The sequence below is a fragment of the Danio rerio genome, chromosome 8 (assembly GCF_049306965.1).
Source record: "Danio rerio strain Tuebingen ecotype United States chromosome 8, GRCz12tu, whole genome shotgun sequence".
In the NCBI taxonomy this organism is placed as follows: Eukaryota; Metazoa; Chordata; class Actinopteri; order Cypriniformes; family Danionidae; genus Danio; species Danio rerio.
The window spans coordinates 54,970,145-54,989,283 of NC_133183.1; the positions used below are offsets into that span (position 1 = coordinate 54,970,145).

Sequence of the window (19,139 nt, forward strand, 5' to 3'; positions counted from 1 at the left end):
GGAGAAGATGAATTATTATTAAGATAAAATGTATTCCTGTGGACTGTTTAAGTTTAGTGATATTGTACTGTACACTGTGTATATTAACCAGTAAAATGTGTGCTCACTCTTGGGCTGTTTAAGACGTGTCCTCACTGGTAATGTCTGAGTTATTAGCAAATGAGGAACACCGGGAGGTAAATCCATAGTTAGGTCCTTCAGATTGTCTATGTGCTGTTCGAGCACTGGGCGAATATACAGCCTCATTTCTCCTGACTGAATCAAACCTTGCTAAGGACAAACACAGATTTTAATAATTAGACATACTTTATATCTCTGCACAACACATAACAACAAATAAGCTGCAGTCACACTGGATTTTTTCCCCCATAGACTTCCATTCACACGCACGCGAATTCGTCAGACTGGAAACGCAAGTTCATGCGACAAGTTTCACAGTTCGCTGCGTTGAAGAGTTCAAGCTTGGTAAACTCTGACCTGAGAAATCACATCACTTGACAGCGTGAGACCAATCGAGAATCAAAACATGACCTCTCTAGACAGAAATTTAAAATATAGACCAATTGCTCAATTTTTTTTATTTTTAATCATCGTATTTAATCACTCCCCTTTTCGCAGCGCCGTGCGACAGAATTTCACTAGCTCAAACTCCAGTGTGAGAGAAGCTTAACACCAATAACATTACAGGACAATAACATTAAACAGGGGTTGGACAATAAAATCAAAAGATTGGCCAATTTAGTGTTTGGGGTTTCCTGGCTAAACTTGGCCAGCCTGATAGCCAATCTTCATTGATTACACATTTCACCAGTAAGAGCAGAGTGTGAAGGACTGCTAATTAGCAGAGTAATAGCAGTTTTGCTTAAAATATTGCAATGCATACAACATTATTGGTCACATATCAATATATATATATATATATATATATATATATATATATATATATATATAATAACATAAGCTTACTAATTTTCCATAGCAGACAGGGAGAAGTGTTCTTGTATGCGTTGGTCGTAGTAACTTCAGCTGCTCGCAACACATATCCTCTCTTTTCTTCACCATGCTGACCGTTGAATTTATTATCATCTCTAGACTTGTGGGACAGGACACTGCTTGTTTAGCACTGTGTTGGACCAGCTCAAAGCTCTCTCCTTTGGTCTGAAACAAACACCTCCACAGTCCTTTGATAGACTCATTCCTTGAGCAGTTCACCCACACTATCTCAAAGGGAGGCACTGAAAAATATTGACTAATAATGTTAAGGTGTATACATGTTCACCTTTAAATATACTGACTTTATAAAGACAAAATAAACAAAGTAATGGCTTTTCTGTAAACCTTAACCCTGTTAGCCCGACTCCTCATTTGTGACCACTACTTCTATCGAATATGTGAATATCAGACTTACCTGATTTAGTAGAAATAGTATCAAAATAATAAAATAAATCTTGAGGTTTCAGTGAATCTAAAAAATCCTGGAGAGAAAAACAAATTCATTGTTGAAATTAGACAGATAGATAGATAGATAGATAGATAGATAGATAGATAGATAGATAGATAGATAGATAGATAGATAGATAGATAGATAGATAGATAGATAGATAGATAGATAGATAGATAGATAGATAGATAGAAATTAAATATTTGGTTATTATTTTGTTAATTTTGGTTACTATTTAGGTTTCAAAAAACATTAATACATTTAAAGCCATATGATGGCGAAAATGACCATTTCTTTTTCTACCGGTTTTTCAGTGGTCGACAACAAACTTTTTTGGGCATTACTGCCACCTCTCTCTGTGGTCTGTGACGTCGCCAACCAAAGCTAACACGAGAAATTTGCTTCATAAAAAGATGACTTAAGGAGAGGAGGTCTATATAGTAAAGGCTAAAGTATACTATGGTAATTACTATTAGTTCATGATAGTTACTACTGACACTACATTTTGTAGTGTAATTTATTAATGAAGAGTTTTAAACATATGTACTATACTATTAAATATAAATTACTAGTATTTTAAAATGTGTAACATCTGGTTTTATTAGATTTTTAGTTTTTGCTGTTATATACTAAAATATATAACGTGTATATAAAGTACAACATATTATTTGCAGTAAATAACTGAACTGAACAATCATGCCTCATATGTGCCATTGACAGTTTTATTGATAACTAAGATGTGATTGACTTGAATGTAAGTTGCTTCGATTTAAAAATTAAAATAGCAAAAATAGCTTAGATGTAATATTTTTATTGCAAATGCCACAAAAATCACCTTGCACAACTAACTAAACTAACAAATGATTTTGTAACAACAGTAAACATTTTTTGTTATAAAGTTTGGTTTTGTGGCGGCTGTACTTTAAAATTAAATTAATATAATGTTAATACATAGAAATTCTAACAGTAAACAGAGCGAAAGAAAAAAAGTTTTAAAAATCCATTAGAAATTTAAAAGTAATCAGATGTAATCAGTTACTTTACTTTTATAAAGAAAAAGTACACTACTTATTACATTTTAAATAGAGTAATCTGTAATCTATTACATTTCCAAAGTAACCTCCCTAACACTGATACTTTAGATTTTACAGTAAACATCCTTAAATGGTTATAAATCTGCCTTTAAATAGCGCTTAAAAACACTTACCTTCTGCAGAGTGCATTGTGAAATCAATACAGATGATTTACTAAATACAGCTGTTAACAAGCTTAGAACTAGAAAGAGCCAGAACACGTTTTCCATGTTTGGCTGCTGCATGAAGCAAAGGAGCAGCCGAATGAAGCTGAACAAGCCTGGACTAATAGTGTTTAGCCAAGCAAAGAATGAGAATTCTGACTGACAAATGTTAAAGGTTGGTTAAAAGTGTCCCGTACATACACAACTGCTCAAAAAGATCAAACAGAAAAAAAGGGTTATTGATCAACATGGAGAAGCCCCACCGAAATTCTGAGTTGATGAATTACAGACAATGTGTGTTGACACACCATGATCTGTGTAGAAGGTAACAGGCTTCGATGTGGTTGACTTATCATTTGGTACATGTTTTACTGATTTATGAAACTGCTGAAAAAAAGATCTGTGTAATCTGTCTATGTAATTGTCATGTTCTGAGGAACTAAAGATCATTAAACATATACATATCCAGTAATTATGTTGTTATTAGTAGAATTGTTGAATTGAGTGTTGTCAACATCAGAAATGTAATTAATAAAAATCTAGAAATGTGTTTGTGGTAAAATTAATAACTATTAGAGGGGAGCAGGAAATAAACCAAGTTAGAGAGTCAGTGAGTAATAATATGTTGTCAGCAGGCAATCTTGAGCAATACTCTAGTGCCTTGAAACAAATGAGCATTCCAGAGGCCCATATCAGAAACAAGGTCAAGTGAAAACCCCGAGCATGGTAATGCTGAAATGAGGGGAACTCAGGGTAAGTCAAACCAATTTCCTAAAGGGAGGTAAAATTACCATGTTATCTTATTAAACTGTCACCAGATTCATGAAAATCTTCTTGAGAAACAAGCTAAGAAATTTATTTAAGATATACTTAGAAGTTTGTAAGCATTTTCTCTTTTTTTTCTATTTTCAAAAGGAGTTACACACCTCCTCCATGAACCGCCAACTTACCTTAGTGGAGGGGTTTGAGTGCCTGAGTGATCCTTAAGCGCTATGTTGTTAGATGCTAATGCCCCTGGTAAGGTCTCACAAGGCAAATAGGTCTTAGGTGGCAGGTCAGACTAAGTGCGGTTAAAAAAACCCTTATGAGTTCAGTGACATCAAAGACTGTGATGTTGTACGGTATAGCGCGGCTGGGGCCCCACCCTGGAGCCAGACCTGGGGTTGGGGCTCGTATGCGTGCGCCTGGTGGCCGGGTTTTTTCCCACGGAACCCGGTCGGGCTTATTCCCGAAGGAGCGATGTGGGACCATCCTCCCGCAGGCCCACCACCTGCAGGGGGAGCCGTAAGGGGCCGGTGCATTGTGGAACGGGTGGTGGTCGAAGGTTAGGACCACGACAACCCGATCGTACTTGTAATGTCACCTCACTTGGAGGGAAGGAGCCGGAAATAAGGGATGCTGTTAAGCTGAAGAAGGAGTCCTACAGGACTGAAAACTGTATGAAACACTGCGTACGCCGAATGCCACGCATATTCTTTTGTACATCCAAATGAACGTGAAACTGAGCACAACATGCACGAGCACAAAACCCCTCCCTGCCTCCTCCCCCGTATGAATATGCTAATGACTCTACTTTGGTAAAACTCAACGAAAAAGCAATGGCAAAAGCAAGCAAAAAGAAAAACTTTGAACAGAATGTGAATTGAAGGTGATTCTTTCGGAGGTAGACCGGAGGAAAACTGTGTTTTTTGGACGTTTGTCCTCCGGAATTAACAACAAAAGAAAAAAATAGAGTGGGGAGAGTTTAGCTGATGCGGTTAACATAGTTTTTTCATTATTGGCTGCATTTGTAGTTATTTTGAGAGGACAATAAATTTACACTGCTATACACACTTTACACTGACTACATTTCATTGTGTCAAAAAGTCATTTCTGCAGTGTTGTCCTATGAAAAGATATAAATCAAAATTTGCAGAAATGGGAGGGGTGTACTCACTTTTGTGACATACTGTAGCTACAACATTCTTACATACTGATGGCATTAAAAAATGTATTACAATAACAACTGATTACTATAACAGTAACATCCACAGTTTTAAAAAATGCATAAGGCACCTTTTTTGAATGATTTAATAATGGCCGTAATAATGCGTGCTGCTCATGAGCCCTGCGCGCCTGGCGTTATAACCACCTGCTGTGCCTCGCATTTTGCCCTTTGGTTGCCGTGTGCTCGCAGTTAAAAAAAGTCAACTCTGAGCGGAAAAAGCATGTAAAACACAATTGGTAGTTGGCAAATATATTCAGTAGATATGTAGCAGATCCTGTGCAGATCTCTAGTGTGTTGCGCCTTGCGTTTTTGGAATGTAAATGCATTCCGTGTGATTGGCCCCCTATGGTGTAATAATTACAGTACATATGAACTCAAAAATGATTCAGACACTTTGAGAAACTTTAAGAAATGGAAATAAAACTATTCCTAGAACTAAATTCTTCTCAGTTAAAGTGCATAGAAATGTAGAGTATCTATATGTAACCTAATTGATTGCAATCACCTAAAAATAATAATTCAGACAACTGTTAGTACAACATTTACACAACTATAAATTCTTCTTATGGCCCGTTTCCACTGAGTGGTACGGTACGGTTCGATTTGGTACGCTTTTATGGCCGTTTCCACTGTCAAAAGGCGTACCGAACCAAACCGTACTGTCCCACTAAACACGAGAAAGGGTACCAAAAGGCGGAGCTAGGCACGCAGCCATGTTTGAAATACACAGCAAGAGATTACAGCGGAATTATATATACTTATAATAACGAGCCATGGTCGATCCGGGCTCAAACAGACCTTGTCGTCGTGTTGATGAACAGCCACAAAGCCTTGGAGTAGAGCAGAATCTACCCTGTGCCTCATAGTTTTTTATGAGCCAGTCTGAAGTGCGAGCGGTTTCGCTTTCTTGCTTACGCTCGACGCGCATCCATATCTGAAATAATAAACTTCTTGAGCTGATAATAATAACGTGAGCTTGATTATTGGCGTGCTTTTAAAACCCGATTAAGCCAGACACTGACAAACATGAGAGTGAAGCGCGAAAAAAAGGAGAAACCGGGAAAGAAGCAGCACGTTATTTCTTCAGCAAACATGAACAAACGTAAACAAACCTTGTTTTATTTTGTTATCATCACCTTTTGGACTAATATGAACTCAGAATGATGGAGTGACTCTCTAACAGAGGCTACATGTGCTGCTAAAGATAAAGACACAGATGAGAGGTTTTCACTGACTGTAGGCTATATTTTGTGTTGTTTTGAACCTAATTAAGGACTAAATGTATGCTGAGTGTAGTTTTTCTGTAATTGATAACATATCAGAGACTGTAAGAGTCTGTATGTGTTCATATATGTTAATTTATTTAATATAATTGCAGACGTTACTGTAGGCTATTTCGCGCTGTCATTGATCTGCAGTTATAATCAAATCCTCTTCATAGAAAAGTTAGTAATAAACATTTATAAACAAGTATTTATGTGTGTAAAGCCTCTGTTTTGTGAGAAGTGCTTCTTATATGATATATGATCGACCCGTACAGCTTTATTGTAGACATTTTCTCGAGCGAGAATGATGCGACTGAAACTTTGTCATACACCATGCCCACCAAAAGGGTACCCTTGGTAGTGGAAACGCAAGCCTGATAAAGGTGACCCTTACCGACCCAAACCATACCGTACTGTACCAGTTAGTGGAAATGAGCCATTATTCTCAATGTCAGCCTTTCTCTGTCCTCAACCAGATCAAACATGAACTTTAATATTTTCACTGTACACAGCAAAAAAATGTACACAGTAAAATTTACTCAGCTCACAGTTAAAGATAATGAGATAATTAAGCAATTAATTAAATGATGATTGGGCACTGATTATGACACCACAGATAAAGAAAAAAACAAAACCACAGTCACAGCCTTAGATGAAATCAACTGAAATTAAAACTCCTCACAGGGGTTTGGCCCACTGGCTGCTTCTCCAGTTAATTTCATCTACTCTACACACACACACACACACACACACACACACACACACACACACATACACACAAGAATCAGGTGTGTGGCTGCAGCTTTATTGATGTTGAACTACAGTAAGTAAGGTATTTTATTCACTTAAATAAAGGAATTCTCTTTTATATAGCTTATGCAGACTCATTTATAAATTAGTTGCGACAAAAATGCAAATTTCCAATGTAATTTAATGTGTAATTTTATTTAAGCAGCATTCTGGATCAGCTGTAAATGTCTGATTATCTTTTTGGGAAGACCGGTGAAAAGTCCATTACAGTAATCCAACCTGCTGGTAATAAAAGCATGAACAAATTTCTTTAAATCTTCAATGGAAACAAAGCATCTAATTCTTGCAATGATTTTAAGATGCCTCCCTAACACAATTCGGAAAGCAGACATACTCTTGTCAGTTTAAAACTAGATTGAAGACACATCTCTTTGAATCTGCATAAAACACAAACGCTTTTGATAAAATCCAAATCCTCTAAAGGATTGTTAGTCTGCATTATTTAGGGCAACTGGACCCGGGAACACTTCCCAAAAGACATTATAATTTGATAGCATCTAAGCATATGTTACTCTCTTTTTTTATTATTTCTGAGGTTTCCATAATCCTGGACCAGGCTGTATCCAGGCCGTATCAGATGCTGTGGTGGTCATGGAGGAGTGGTGAGCATGAGACTGATTCCTGAAAAAACTGGGGGCGCACATACTCAAGAGCGATGTTGTCGCGCGCCTACTGGGAAGGAGGGGTGTGTGTCGCGGGGGCACTTTTGATCATTTTGGAAGTGCACTTTCTATCTAAGACTAAAAAGGGCATGTGCACTGCACAGGTTGAGCTCTATGTGTGCACGTGCCTGATATTGATTCAGCATTACTGTGGTAGAACATTTGGTTCTTTCTCATTATTTGGCTTAGTGGGAGCATATAAAGGTTGAACAGTAGAGGTGCCAGAATTGAACCCTGTGGGATTCCACTCTTCATGGGTGTCCACCTCGTCCTATGGTTACCTACATTGATATAGTGACCTTTCCCTTCAAGATAAGATTTGAACCATTTGAGGACTGTCCAAGAAAGCCGAACCCTTTTCCTGCCTATCCTGAAGTATGCTTTGATTGACAGTGACAAATGCGGAACTGAGATAGTTTGCTTAAATCCGTATTAACCAAATATGTTAACCTGGTTAAAAACAACCTTTTCAATACTTTTGTCAATTAAACTGAGATTTGAAATCATTCTAAACAGTTAAAGAGCGTTTTGAAGAATGGTGTGGGGAGTGTGTCAAGACTGCATGTTGATGTTTTCAGAATCTGTATGATCCAAGATTTAACCATCAACTGCTTTGAAATCAGACATAATTTCTGATTTTTTTAAGTGGTGGTTGAGCTTGTCTGATGTTGGCTGATTGGATGAGCTGATTGCCTTCCTGATATTATTAATCTTATCAGTAAAAAAATTTGCAAACTCATTGCATTTGCATTAACGTCCACAATTTATTTGTGTCTCCTTCGAAAATTGCTCATGAAGAATTTTATATTAATTTTCCCCCCTACTGTTTTATTTATAACTAATGTTTCAGTTCACTTGTCACACATGTAGTTCAGTTACATGTAATGCAAATGTCACTGCTGAAAGCCATAACACTTGTTGCCAGAACATGTATATGAAGATTACAGTATTTTTTATATATAAACATATTCATTCATTTTTCTTCAGCTTTGGAGCCACTTTGTTCTGCAAAGGTATTCACTAAATTGGATTTTCACAGCACTTAGAATCTCATTTGTATTCGTAAATGGTGATGAGTGGAAAACTGCATTCTCCACCACCACTGGCCACTACTCCTACAAAGTCATGCCCTTCACATTGGCTAACAGTCCCTCCATATTCCAAGCATTTATCAAAGATGTTTTCCGAGACATGCTGGGAGGATAAGTTTTAGTTTATATGGACAAAGTCTTGGTTCCACCAAACATCCATCACTTTTCTTGGATATGTCATTGGCGCTAATGGAGTCACCATGGATGATCATGCAGTCTGTAAATGGTCCAGACCTACCAAAGTTAAAGAAATGCAGAGATTTCTCGGATTTACCAACATCCATAGAAGGTTTATTCAAAACTTCAGCACAATTGCAGCTCCACTTATATCAATGGCAAAGGGGAGGCAATGACAAATTGTCTGGACAACAGAAGCAGAGAGGGCATTCTCTCAACTCAAACAAAGATTTTCCTCAGCCCCTATCTTACAGCATCCAGACCCTGAACATGAGTTTATTGTAAAAGTCGACTCATCCAGTACTGGTATTGGGGCAGTTCTCTCACAGCGACATGGTGATCCAGCTAAATTATACCTCTATGCTTTTTTTTTCTTGCAAACTGAACAAACTGAAAAATATGACATAGTTAACTGTGAGTTATTATCAATAAAGGTAGCTTTTGAACAATGGTAACATGGTTAGAAGGAGCTAAACTCCCTTTTACTGTATTCACAGACCATCGCAACTTGCAATATCTACGTTTAGACAAATAATTAAATCTTTGCCAGGCCTGTCGGACTCTTTCCTTTACATGCTTTATTTTGTTGTAACATATCAGCCTGGATCCAAGAACCAAAAACTGATGCCTGGTCTCGCCAGTTCAAAACTGAAGATTAACTAATTGCCTCCAAACCCATTCTTCCATCAACTATCATAGTAGCGCACATACAGTGGGATCTCTGAACTGAAATTTACAAAGGACTACTTACTGACCCCACTCCCATTAAGTGCCCTCCATAAAAACTCTATGTGCCAACCAATCTTCGAGACCAAGTCTTTTAACTAACCCACAACCTTCCCACCACAGGTCATTCTGGTGTCATTGCCACACTTGAAATAATTGCTAACAAGTACTAGTGGCCTCCTCTACGTCTAATTTAATCAGGTATGTTAAGAATTGTGAGGTCTGCAACATTTCAAAAGCTTCAAAACAATTACCGGCCAGCCTGCTACAGCCATTACCTGTCCCACAGAGATGGTCTCACATGGCAATTGATTTCATCACTGACTTGCACGTCTCCAGAGGGAACACTACCATTCTCACTGTAATTGATTGTTTCTCCAAAGGATGTCGACTTACACATTTACCCAAGCTACCCACAGCCCTCGATTTTATGATTAACCAGATTACATTTTTTCTGACCGTGGGCAGCAGTTCACTTCTCGTTTTTGGTCAGAATTCTTTAAAGCCCTTAATGTAAATGTCAGTTTAACATCTGGATACCATCCCGAATTCAGTAGTCAAACTGAGAGACTCAACCAAGAAATGATTTCCTCAGATCATACTGCCACAGAAATCAGAATGAATAGAGCAACTGCTTGTTTTGGTCCAAATATGCACAGAATTTCCTCAAACAACAATCCCCAAGAATCACTCTTTATCAGTGCATTCTAGGATTTCAGCCACCACTCTTTCCCAGGTCTGTGGAACCGACCAGCCTACCTGCAGTCAATGATTGGTTTCAATTAAGCAAAATAACATGGAATGAAACACATTCAACGGCAATGAGCTGTTAGAAGACAAAAGGAGCAGGCCGACAAACATCGTCGACACCATCCAAATTATTAATCAGGGACTTGGGTATGACTCTCCACCATAGACTTCCTTCTTTGACTACCTGGTTCCAAGCTTAGTCTTAGGTACGTAGATCGGTTGTTGGTATAACGGATACATCTGCGGCCGGAAGTAGCTCAAAATCTCATCGCAAGTGGTGGCACAAACTCTCGATCGTTTAAAAAAAGTCATTACTATGAAATCACCGTTCATTAATACAAATAACACAAAATGTTTTTTTTTTGTAAAACTATAAATATTAAGTATAAATACATTATAAATAAGTAATAATATTATAAACAAAAAAATATTTACAATCAGGAACTTTAAAAACTTAAGATTAAGCAATTTCTAATTTGTTTCTCTAATTCCAATGTTATCCCAATATGCTGCATAGAACTGTTTTTTTTATTTATTTTTTTTTATTTGTAATTATGTGTGGTCACTTATAAAATTGAAATCTTGTGTTTTTAAAAACTCATGTTCCAAGAAAACTCTTCAATACCCAACAAAGATCATCTCAAATGTAAAGGTAGGTTAAGATGCAGTCAGTGAAAGGATTACAATTACATTTATCTAAACAATACAGAAATAAAGTTGACACAAATATTTCAGTTTTACTTAAACATGTACGAGCACACACAGTGCATACTAAGTATTACACACAAAGTAGTACCATATAATAATACAAATAATTAAATAATGAAAGAAAACAAAATGTATTATATATAATAATGTGAAATCTATATAAGCTTTGATATATATATATATATATATAATATTAATATATAAGCATTATTATAATATATTATTATATTATTAAGTGTTAATAATGAATACCATGCAAAAAAAAAACTGTATTACATCTACATTTACATATTTAAGCTTGCTTTCTGCACGGCGGCCAAACCTTCCAGAAAAGGGATGTTTTCAGGGAACCATGCAAAGGGGTTTACGGTACTTCAATTAAAGGTCATTTTTTTGATGGAGGCGTATAAGACAGAGGAAGTGTCTCATCAGGAGGGGTATGATGCCTCACATCCTCCAGATCATCCTTCAAGCGAGTATTCAAGGAGAGCAAAAATTGCTAATCCTGTACATTATAAGTGAGATCAGAGATTTCCCTGAGTAAGCTGCCACAATTTAGCTTTTTTGAGAAGGGGTGTTGGCATCCAGGGGAGGGTTGTCGTCATTGCTTTTTTGAGGAGGGTAGTTGGCATCTCGGGGAGAGGTGTCATTGCTGATTTGGAGAGGGGTGTTGCCATCGTGGAGAGGGGTGTAGCAGTCTTGGAGAAGGTTGTTGTGGTCTTGGAGAGGGATGTTGCCGTTGTTGTTTTGGGGAGGAGTGGAACCCGGTAAACACAGAATATAAAGAAAATAGGTGGTCATCCCTATATGTGGGCACTAAGGTCTCCCAGCCCCAGCCCCAGCCCCAGCCTTCAACCAATCTAAAAACAGCACAGAAGTGCTTAAAGGGCAACAGGTTTCTCTTCCAGTCACACGTGCAAGAGAGCATCGTAGTGTGAGAACCAAAACATACTTCATGAAAACCCGCAGTGTGGCTGTTTACGATGAAAAATCCATCCCTGAGCACTGTGAGTTCTTCAAGATGGTAGGACATGGCCTGGAGATGGCAGTTGATGACGTGGTCTACCACAACACGAGGCCTGTCTTTTAAAAATAAAGGAAGCCTCTCATTTTACTAGTGATATCCACTAGAGCTGTGGTTCCCAACTTTTTTTCCAGGAGCCACTATTTTAACATTGACATTTTTTAAAGATTGTTAAAGGCTATTTAAAAATGAACTCTGGGCCTGCATATCTAGGGCTAGAGATTGAATATTAGGCATGGTTTTTGTGACAGCCAGACGAAAGTCACTGTGCACTTCCAACTTGTTGCGTGCCTTCGTTTTGATGGTTACCAGACAGCTACAAACAGTCTCAGTAAGGTATGTTGTGGCGAAAGGCAGAATGAGTGTGGTTGTAGCATGGTGCGCAAGTTGTGTCCTTTTACCAGCCAGAACCATTTGTTCCTGTGTTCGGTAAAGAATCTCCTCAGAAAAGAATTAGACTAGACATCTAAGAGCTCGTCCTCCGCTTCTCCACGGAGGAATACTCCACGTCTTCCTTTTTTGTGGTAAATAGATCAATTACCCAAGCGCATTTGGCGACATGTTCATCAACATCCGAAAATCATGATTTCATTTCCTCCTGTACCCGTCCATGTGACGTGTGAACTCTTTGTTCAGGGATTCAGGTAACTTTCCCCCGGTTTGTTTGAAAAGTGATGGAATTTGGTGCAGGTCTTGTTTCATCAGTTTCTTCTTTCTGAAGTCCACTGTGTATAAATGCGTCAATAATTTCCTTGCATTCCAGCACATTTGCATCTGTGCTCTGCATGCGTTTGTTTGTTTCATTGTATAGGCTGAAAATATCTGCCAGGTATGAGGTTCTAATAAGAAACTCATCTGTAATTTCATCAAATAGTCTTGGATTGTTCGGTTTCAAAACTTAATTTTTTTCATTTAGTTCAATAAAACAAACCAACACTTGACCTCTTGACAGCCAGTGCACTTTGTTATGGAGGAGTGTCTGGTGCATGTCATCTTCACACAGCTCCGCAAGGATTTGCTTGTTTACCGGACGCTTTAATAAAGTTAACAATCTTTATGACTGTCTAGAGCTTTTCATTAAGTTCATTAGCTGTTTGCTGGCCAGGGATTGACGGTGTATCATTTTACTTCAAACGTGCATTGAAACCCTTGTTTTTCTCCATCATTGAAGCAGCTCCATCTGTGCAGCATGCAACTAAATTATGATACGGAATGTGATGTTTTGTGAAGTACGTGTCAATCGGTGGAAAATATCTTCCCCTCGTGTTGTTGTAGACAAATTAGTTGATAGAAGTATGTCTTGCTTTATTTCTGCGTCTTCAGTGTACTGCACATATACAATGAGTATTGCTTCATCAGCCAACAGTAAAGGTTTTGTCAAGTTAGATTGAAAAGTTATTCATCTTTAACTTTTCAACCAACTTGTTCTCAACGCCGTTTGCCATTCTGTCTTTTATTGTATTATTGGACAGAGGTAGAGATTTTAGTTTTAAAGCCACCCGCGCATCGCACATTATTTCTTTTTTGATTGGGCAATTAGGAGAGCACATTCAAAAGATGCATCCGTTGCCTGTCTATTGACATTTCCAGCTCTAGTAAAAGCATCTCCTTTGTTCTCAGGTCTATTTGACATAAGTTATTTTTTTCTTAGGAAAAATTATTTGGGTTTATTAACTGTCTGTGGGTGTCTGGTGCTCTGATGTCTCTTTAGTTTGCAGGGCTTCATGCTTTCATTTGCTAGTCTGTCACCACAGATGACACGCAAATCTCACCTTGTCCATTGCTTCAATGAAACTGAATTCAAGATAATTATGCAAATAAATCCTTGCTTTCTTTTTTGCACATTCATTTTTATCTCCTCCCTGGTGCTTTGTTATATCTTGTCTTTGGTGCATCTTTTATAAACTTGCTAACGCAAGCTCTGGGCTATGTTGCCACTCTCGCGATATACTGTAATACATTCTCGATGTTAATGAAATCTCTTATCTTTCTATATATGTTTTCCCCCAAATAATCAAAATTGGATTATTTAATATATAAAATTAATTTCCTATAAAAAAAAAACGAATGCTCTTGGTGACCCCTTGAAAATCATTAGCGACCTCTAGTGGTTGTTGCGACCACCGTTTTGGGAACCACTGCACTAGAGCACTTCACATTCAGCTCAATGTACCTTGAATGAGAAAATGAAAGGAAACACAAGTTCAATGGATTGTTTTTAAAATATGCTATATTCTTTAATGATAATACCATATTAAGTTTGGATTCAAGTTCTAAAGCAAAGTTACAGATAGTAAAATGTCAATGCTGATATTGTATGTATGAAACATTGAGTATGTTTACATGGACACCAATAATCTGATTTTAATATGATTTAAACAATACTGTGATTAAGAGTCTACCGTATAAACAGCAATTTTTGAAGACCTTAATGTGACTAAAGCCATAAAGGAACTAAACAGAAACGGAATTAAGATGTGGAGTATGTCGATTTTAGTGGCATTATTGAAGTGCAGTACAGACATGTAAACACCCTAATCAGACCATTACCGTTGTTTTTTTTTTTTCTTTTCATTTGGTGTGTCATGTCAAATTCCATTAAAACAACACTCTTCCACCAGTCCTTTATTCATATTTGCATCCAATTACTCACGGAGGAGGTATTGTCACGGGGATGAATGAAATGCTCCTGAAGGAAAGTTATGAAACTGCTGAACTGCAGTTAAAGTAAAATTAATTTAAAAATGCAACTTCTGAAATTATATTAAACTCTGGAGGAAACTTGGATAATGTGGTGACAATACCATTAATAGATCTATGTGGAAGGACATGTAAAACGGGATCATGAAAGAAACATTTAAAAAGCAACTCATGTAAACACATTAGTCATATTATTGTCTTATTCAGATTAAGGCAAATCATTAGATTGCTGATGTCCAAGTAAACATATTCATTGTCTAGTCTAGACACTGTCCGATAATACAATATATTACTATAATAAACATGCATGATATAGTAATTGTGTGCTCTTAAAAAACATAAATAATTATTCATTTAAACTTTTAAAATGCCTTTAAAATATATTTATGCTGTTGAATTGGCAGTGGTGTTTAATTCAGTTCAATTCACCTTTATTGGTATAGCGCTTTTACAATGTAGATTGTGTCAAAGCAGCTTCACATAGAAGGTCATAGTAAATTGGAACAGAGTAGTTCAGTTTTTAGTGTTTAAGTTCAGTTCAGTTTAGCTCAGTTCAGTGTGGTTTAAAAATCAATACTGAGTGTGCAAACACTGAAGAGCTAATCCATCGATTCACTACTACAGTACCTTATGCTTGAAAACTTAATATGCTATTTATTTGCAAACATTTTCACATAGGATTTGACCTACAACATGACTTATAATGGTAACAATCAACGTCTACAGTAGAAAAAAACTACAAAAGATACTGTAGTTTTTAAGGTTACCAGTTTCCAACATTCTTTAAAATGTTTACTTTTGTTTTTAACAGAAGAAAGAAACTTATTCATTCATTTTCTTGTCAGCTTATTCCCTTTATTAATCCGGGGTCGCCACAGCGGAATGAACCGCCAACTTATCCAGCAGTTTTTACACAGCGGATGCCCTTCCAGCCGCAACCCATCTCTGGGAAACATCCACATACACATTCACACACACACTCCGGACAATTTAGCCTACCCAATTCAGCTGTACTGCATGTCTTTGGACTGTGGGGAAACCGGAGCACATGGAGGAAACCGCAAGGCAGGGAGAAACGCCAACTGAGCCCAGGTTCGAACCAGCGACCTTCTTGCTGTGAGGTGACAGCGCTACCTACTGCGCCACTGCCTTGCCGAAGAAAGAAACTAAAAAGGTTTAAATTTAAAAATATTTTTAAACTATCCTCTAACTTTTTCATATCAAAACTAGTGATTGTATTATCAAACAGAGTTTATTACTGATGAAATTTAATTGTATTTCTTAAATTAATAGAAAAAACTGTAAAAAAATATATATATTTTCACTGTTTAATGTATTAATTAGCATTTACTAGTTCACTAAATACACCTTATTCTAAAGTGTTACTTATTATTATACTTTATAATTGTTTTGAAATATTTAAAAAAAAACATTTGTTTCCCTTAAACATTTACATATATTATAAAGCAATACACACAAAAAGTGTTCCTCCCTATTATACCAGTGAAAGTAACTTTTTTTGCAGCATGATAACACTATTTTGATAAATAACATCAGCAATTATTGCAAAAAGAAAATGTAATAACTTGAAATTGCATAAGCTTGTATCTGGCTAACTAATTTTTGACTATCTTTATCAACATATTTTTCTTGGCCTCTTTGACTCACTTTTGATAGGTCCTTGGTAGAAATGCCGTTACAATCACTGTAAGCATTTCGCTAAGGCTGCAGTTTTTGTAGCCCTCCAAATATATGTATTTCAGAGTCTCATTCAATCTCTTGCCATTTGCCATTGCTGGTGTAGATGGCTACTCTAAGACCCCTCTGAATACATTGACCCAGCTCTGATTTAGAAAACACAACAATAGTAAAGACCCATACCATTTAAAAGTGAAAAACACAGTATTTAAAAATGGAAACAAAAGAAGTAAGATTAATGCCAAGTAAAAATTTGTTTTTGTCAGATGTTCTCTCAGACCTAAAAACTCCAATATTCAGAAAGTTATAATAAATAATGTGATAGGTATTTTGAGCTGAAACTTTACAGACACATTGTGGAGACACCAAATACTTTTCTTAAATCTTGACAAAAGATTTAAGTTAACCCCATGTCCACATGCATGGCATTCAGAAAATTTAAGTAGGCTATTTGGGTTTGTGCTACTTCAAACTTTTATAGTCATTATAGGGGGGAGGGGGAGGGGTTATGTTAGGGTATGTATATTTTTAATAAGTCCAAATAATTTTTTAACTAAACTATACTCATAATAATGTAAAAATTAGCTCTAGCTTGATTATTCGTCTGTACAAACTTCCATTCTATTGATTTTCTGTTTTTTTACTTTATTGTAAATATTAGTGATTTCATTTTTTATCCTGATAACTTAAATTGTCATGAGTAAGACCATTTTCAACCACATTAATTGCTTCCTGTATATTTAATTTAATATGATCGACATTCTTTCCCCTTTTCCATAATCCTCCATCTGCAAATAAAGAAAATAAAATACATTATCAAGATGGAAAAATAATGGACTATTGACAGTACCATAAGGGGTGACGTTGTTAACTGAACTGTTGTATAAAATAGCATTATCTGTTAACCTCAATGGATAAAAAAATAAATACTGATCGTATAAATTGTAAAAAAAAAATAAATAAAAAACCTACTATTCAAAAATGAATACAAGCACGATCTAAATTTGGTTAATATTTGTTGTTATTCAAGGCGACAAGTAAGAACTTTTATTTTATTAATGGCGTCTGAACTTTTATATTGAAAATTGTTTGGCCTTCTCTAGCAGGCTTCACGCCGTTGTATGAGGGGGAAACGCGTGCGGTCAGTGGGCAGGTAAAAACACAGCGTTGAGGGATCGGAGAGGGTATGTGTGATATCGAAAAAATAAAACAAAGCCATTACATTCAACTTCATGAAATAGCTGTTATTTGTTTTAGGCAGGTGATAACATTTGTACATTACTTGATTTCGGTACATAATTGGTGTCTGATGCGCCGAAGTCTGTTGTCCGTAGCATTAACCGTTAGCTGTGGCGCGGCGTGGTGTATACTAAACAGTTAGCCCAGTGTATTAGCATCTTCTTGTTTATACATTTCTGTATGTTTTAGCCCTAGCCAAACGTACATCGCGTGTATAAACATGACGCAGCTGTGCTGTAACTCGCGTTAAAACTACACACGAATGATTGTATAACTCGCTCGAGTTTTCTTGTATGTTGCTATGGGCCACTTCTCGGTTGTCTATGTTGTGTTGTAACGTAACTGTTCACTTTAACGTGATTTGTTTCAGTTTATCACAATACTCTTGTCGAATTCAAATCATTAACGCAGTCCTTTTTGTCGACCAATTCCATCCGTCATTACGTTGTTTAAAACCGTCGAAGTTGTAAGTTAATCTTACTTAAACGTTAACGTTCGTTAGCTTTTTTTGGCCGAACCGCGCGTTCCCAATTACTCGCCCAAGTTTTGTATCAGAATAGGGACTTTAGTAAGTTAAAAGATGTTTGTTACTGGTAATTCTTTCAGTTTTGTAATTGTGTGTGACTTTAAGATTGATGTGCTGTTTATATGTTGTTGTTTTTTTCAAAAGTGGGCTTTGGGTGGGCGTGTAAGTGGACACCAGTCCAGGCTGCGTTTGCATGGCTATATTTAAGCGCAGGACTGATAGAGAGGCGATAGTCTTACATGGGGAGCTCTGTGCTGAGAGTTAAACTTGCCACAGTCTTGTTGCACCTGTCACTGACCTCTTACACAAACGTCTTGTTTGTGTGTGTGTGTGATATCATTTGTCTCTTTCCCCTTCTCCTCTAGACTTTTCTATTTTGTACATACATTATTTTGTATATACCGTTTATGATGACTTCAGTGGTCACTGATGCTGCCAGGGGCAATCGGGACAGAGCCCCACCACAAACCACACACACCTCACAGCCACAGAAACAGATTCAGGTTAGCAATTCATGTCATTATGGGAGTAGACAGGTCTGAGAACTTAGACTTGAATGACGTTAGATATTTAACTGTCTCGTCTGTCTCTAGGCCACAGCAGAACAGATTCGGCTTGCCAAGATGATTGACAAAAAAGATGCGGATTTTGAGAAAAAAGTCCAACAGGTGAGCAACACCAAATTCACCGGAAGTGAGGAACAGTGTGGCCTGATGTTTTTTTTTTTTTTTTTTCTCATTTGATCTGTTTACAGATGTTTTTGTTTGTCAATGGTTTTTAAAGGGGTGGTCCACTATGATATCATATTTTAAACGTTAGTTGATGTGTAATGTAGCTGTGTGAACATAAACAACATCTCTGTATTGAAAATGTTCTAAGTTCAATGCAAAGGGAGGCCTTGGTTTTTACAGAGTTCGCTTGGCAAAGCCTAAAATGAACAAATTTTGGGGACTACAAAAAATACTTCCGCCCCCAGTGAGATCACAAAGGTTAGTTTACTGCGCACCCACACTGCGCAGCTAAGGCCCATGGCCAGAGGCGCTGTAACGTTATAGCAGAGATGAAGCTAAAAATGCGTCCAAACACTGCGGTTTTCAC

The 19,139-nt window shown here is 37.0% G+C and overlaps 3 protein-coding genes across 15 annotated transcripts in view; 2 read left to right on the forward strand and 1 right to left on the reverse strand.

The window, feature by feature from the left end:
• Positions 1-4,383, reverse strand: part of adamts13 (ADAM metallopeptidase with thrombospondin type 1 motif, 13) — a 54,071-nt gene extending 49,688 nt beyond the window's left edge. For both annotated transcript variants that reach the window (XR_012384731.1, XM_002663221.8), the window contains exons 1-4: positions 2,649-4,383; positions 1,409-1,475; positions 967-1,235; positions 108-270 (exon numbers count right to left, since the gene is read on the reverse strand). Coding sequence is in view for 1 of the 2 variants with exons in the window: in XM_002663221.8 (XP_002663267.4) it covers positions 108-270; positions 967-1,235; positions 1,409-1,475; positions 2,649-2,759 (610 nt within the window). In the remaining variant the exon portion in view is untranslated. The remainder of the gene's footprint in view (positions 1-107; positions 271-966; positions 1,236-1,408; positions 1,476-2,648) is intronic.
• The window catches only part of grk5l (G protein-coupled receptor kinase 5 like), an 821,722-nt gene that overhangs the window by 656,466 nt on the left and 146,117 nt on the right, over positions 1-19,139 (forward strand). The gene's annotated exons all lie outside the window — the stretch shown is intronic.
• ubap2b (ubiquitin associated protein 2b) overlaps positions 17,378-19,139 on the forward strand; it is a 34,915-nt gene continuing 33,153 nt past the window's right edge. For 4 of the 12 annotated variants that reach the window (XM_073909751.1, XM_073909754.1, XM_073909752.1 and 1 more), the window contains exons 1-3: positions 17,378-18,083; positions 18,407-18,544; positions 18,635-18,709. In XM_073909751.1, coding sequence (XP_073765852.1) covers positions 18,449-18,544; positions 18,635-18,709 — 171 coding nt within the window. In that variant the 5' untranslated portion in view covers positions 17,378-18,083; positions 18,407-18,448. 12 annotated transcript variants of the gene reach the window in all.